This window comes from Pectinophora gossypiella, chromosome 19, assembly GCF_024362695.1.
Source record: "Pectinophora gossypiella chromosome 19, ilPecGoss1.1, whole genome shotgun sequence".
Lineage (NCBI taxonomy): Eukaryota > Metazoa > Arthropoda > Insecta > Lepidoptera > Gelechiidae > Pectinophora > Pectinophora gossypiella.
The window spans coordinates 5,663,555-5,666,931 of NC_065422.1; the positions used below are offsets into that span (position 1 = coordinate 5,663,555).

At 39.6% G+C, this 3,377-nt stretch overlaps 1 protein-coding gene across 1 annotated transcript; it reads left to right on the plus strand.

Annotated features, from left to right (window-relative positions):
* Positions 1-452: 452 nt before the first annotated feature.
* On the plus strand, positions 453-2,923 carry LOC126375466 (alpha-N-acetylglucosaminidase). The gene has a single exon (XM_050022400.1). The coding sequence runs from the start codon at positions 480-482 to the stop codon at positions 2,808-2,810; it is 2,331 nt and encodes a 776-aa protein (XP_049878357.1). The 5' UTR covers positions 453-479; the 3' UTR covers positions 2,811-2,923.
* The last annotated feature ends 454 nt before the right edge of the window (positions 2,924-3,377 follow it).

The following is a 3,377-nucleotide window of genomic DNA, read 5'->3' on the forward strand; positions in this document are numbered from 1 at the left end:
CTTAAGTACAGTTTACATAAAAAAAACATCGTAGTATTTTTTTTAAATGGAGTAAGTGTGCCTCGTACAATATTTAGTGAGTGCCAAGTGTCTTGTGGCGAGTCCTGGGGGAAGGCCTATGTCCAGCAGTGGATTTTTTCCGGCTGATCATGATGAGTCCTGTATGTCTTTCTGGTGACTTGTGGCTCTGCCTACTCCGATAAGGATGATTGACATGCATTGCTTTTGCCTGCATAATCTGTTTAAATAAACCTAACATAACAGATGTGTAATAATAAAGCTCATGAAATATAATAATTCTAAACAGTATTCAATAACAAAGTCGATATACAATGAGAATCTTCGCATGCCAACTCTACCCATTATCTTAATCAAGTAACTCGAAACGGGTCAGCGGTCAAGACATTATGGACGTTTCAATTTATCAACAATACGCTTATGTCAATAGCCGGTCTCAACGTCTCAGTATCACAGTCGCAATGACACGGTACGGGCTGTTTATTCTCATAACTCGGGTCATACTAACATCGTCGGTAAATTTAGACTATTTGGATCCAACCAAATTACAAACTAAAGTGCCACCAGCGGCTCAACAGAATGCTGCTTTAACAATAATACAAAAGTACTCAAGCCAAGTGCAAGTTGAAGTGAATCCTCTGCTGTTTCATGAGAAGAAAGATGTGTTCGCTCTCCGTACGACGCAAGGAGTACTACACATCAGAGCCAGTACCGGCGTCGCTGCGGTGTGGGGCTTCCATTACTACCTCAAGAAGTACTGCAACAGCCACATTGGTTGGCAGGTTCAACGCATAGATATACCCAACCCGTTACCTGATGCGGACGAAGTGGTCGTATCAAACGACAGATTCAGATACTACCAAAACGTGTGCACAGTTTCATACAGCTTCGCATGGTGGGATGACAATCAGTGGCGTCAACATGTCGAGTGGATGGCTCTAAACGGCATCAATCTAGCCCTTGCACCTGTAGCGCAAGAAGCCGCATGGGCGAAGATCTACAAACGTTTTGGCATGACAGATGACGAAATCAACCAACACTTCACAGGACCAGCTTTCTTGTCATGGTTCCGAATGGGCAACATTCGCGGATGGGGAGGACCGTTATTAAAATCTTGGCACGATCTCCAGAAACTTATACAAGACACTGTTATCGATTATATGCTTAAACTAGGCATGATTCCAATATTTCCAGCGTTTAACGGTCACGTCCCTCGAGCCTTTTCAAGAATTTATCCGAACACAACCTTCTATACTGTTAGTACGTGGAATAAGTTTGACAGTGATTACTGTTGCGGATTGTTTTTAAACCCTAGCGATCCGTTGTTCAAAACGATTGGTAAAATGTTCCTGACTGAATCAACTGCTGCTTTACCCACAAGTGGTATTTATAGTGCTGATCCTATCAATGAGATTAAAATTGAACCATGGTCCACTGCCCTTGTAGTAGATACAGCAAAAGCTATATTTAGCACGATGTCTGAGGTGGACAAAAACGCGGTGTGGTTACTGCAGAACTGGATGTTCGTACATGATCCTTATTTGTGGCCATTGAAGAGAGTTAAATCATTCATAACTTCAGTACCTAGTGGTCGTTTACTTATACTTGACTTACAGTCTGAACAGTGGCCCCAATATGACCTATACGACATGTATTACGGGCAACCATTCATCTGGTGCATGTTACATAACTTTGGAGGCACTTTAGGAATGTTTGGAAATATGCAGACGATAAACCGAGATGTTTATGAAGTAAGGTCAAGAACGAATAGCACAATGATTGGTGTCGGTCTCACTCCTGAAGGCATAAATCAAAATTATGTGGTGTATGATTTGATGCTAGAATCTGCGTGGCGGAAAGAGCCAGTTGAGGATCTTAATACTTGGGTAGAAAAATATGCTGAACGAAGATATGGATGCAACCTTACATCTACAGCTTGGCGGTATCTACTCAAAAGCGTGTACAATTTCAACGGTCTTAATAGAATAAGGGGCAAATACGTTGTCACTCGAAGACCTAGTTTTAGGATTCGACCATGGGCTTGGTACAAGAGTCACGATTTGTTCGAAGCCTTTCAACATTTTGCATTTATATCAGACGCGTGCAATTCGCCTGGCTTTTATCATGACTTAGTCGACGTAACTCGGCAAGCTTTGCAATATAGAGCAGAACAATTATACCAAAACCTCGTACTAGACCGTTACTCTAACAGTTGGGTATTCAATGCGTCTATTAACCAGTTTCTCGATGTGATGAACGATATGGAGCAAATATTGGCTACGAATGACGATTTTACAATTGGAGATTGGTTAAATGGTGCAAGAAGAGTAGCTGCAGGTTCTCAAGAGAGCTACTTTTACGAACTGAATGCTCGAAATCAGATCACATTATGGGGTCCGAATGGGGAAATATCTGATTACGCGTGCAAACAATGGGCTGAACTTTTCCACTACTACTACATACCGAGATGGAGTATGTTTTTGACTGCAGCACTTGAAGCGAGGGTGAGAAACGAAATTTTTGATGAGAAGAGTACTCAGAATATTGTAAGGTCGACTGTAGAAGAAAAGTTTCTCTTTTTGGAAATAAGTTCGCTGCCCAAAAATAATCCTACAACGCTTGCATTATCCTTGTACGAGAAATGGGCTAACATTCCAGGGCTTACTGACTTGCCGTTGACCACGATAAAACGTAATAATAAAAAGACGACTTTAGCAGACGTTACTTCTGATGAAGATGACTACACAGGGTCTCCTTCTGTTATTCTTTTACGGTCTACTACTCCTGTTTAAGAACATTTTTTTAAGTTGTTCAAAGTGAATTTGTAGAAGTAGAATTAGCTACTAAAGCACAGTGAGTCATTTAGGATAGACAAAATAAAGAACAATAAAGGAAACAAAATAAGTGTTTTATTTGAAATTATATTACAATGAATACTAAGTTATATACAGAGTGTTAGTGGAATGATTCAGACCATGATTCTGAGTTAATATCACATGTAATTTCCCGTCGCAAAATTCATGTTTTTTTAGTTTTACAAATTATTCTCAATTGTATACTTTTGCTATGAATAATTTCTTTAGTTATGTAAAAAGAGCTTTATTACCGAACCAGAGTATAAGAAAGAACAATTTGAAAAAGAAAAGCAGCCATTGGCTGGTTACTATTAAAGTTTTTACATTCCCAGGAACGCCACATCACTAGATTTATGTTCTGTTCTGAAAAAAAAAGATACTAAACCATCCTTTACCTTGGTCTAACACAAAGCTCAGTGAGGTATGAGTTTTTAGTTCACTTTTTAGTTCACTTTCTATAGATGTAACTATGACTTCCCAAATTGCTTTATAGTCGTGAGCTAA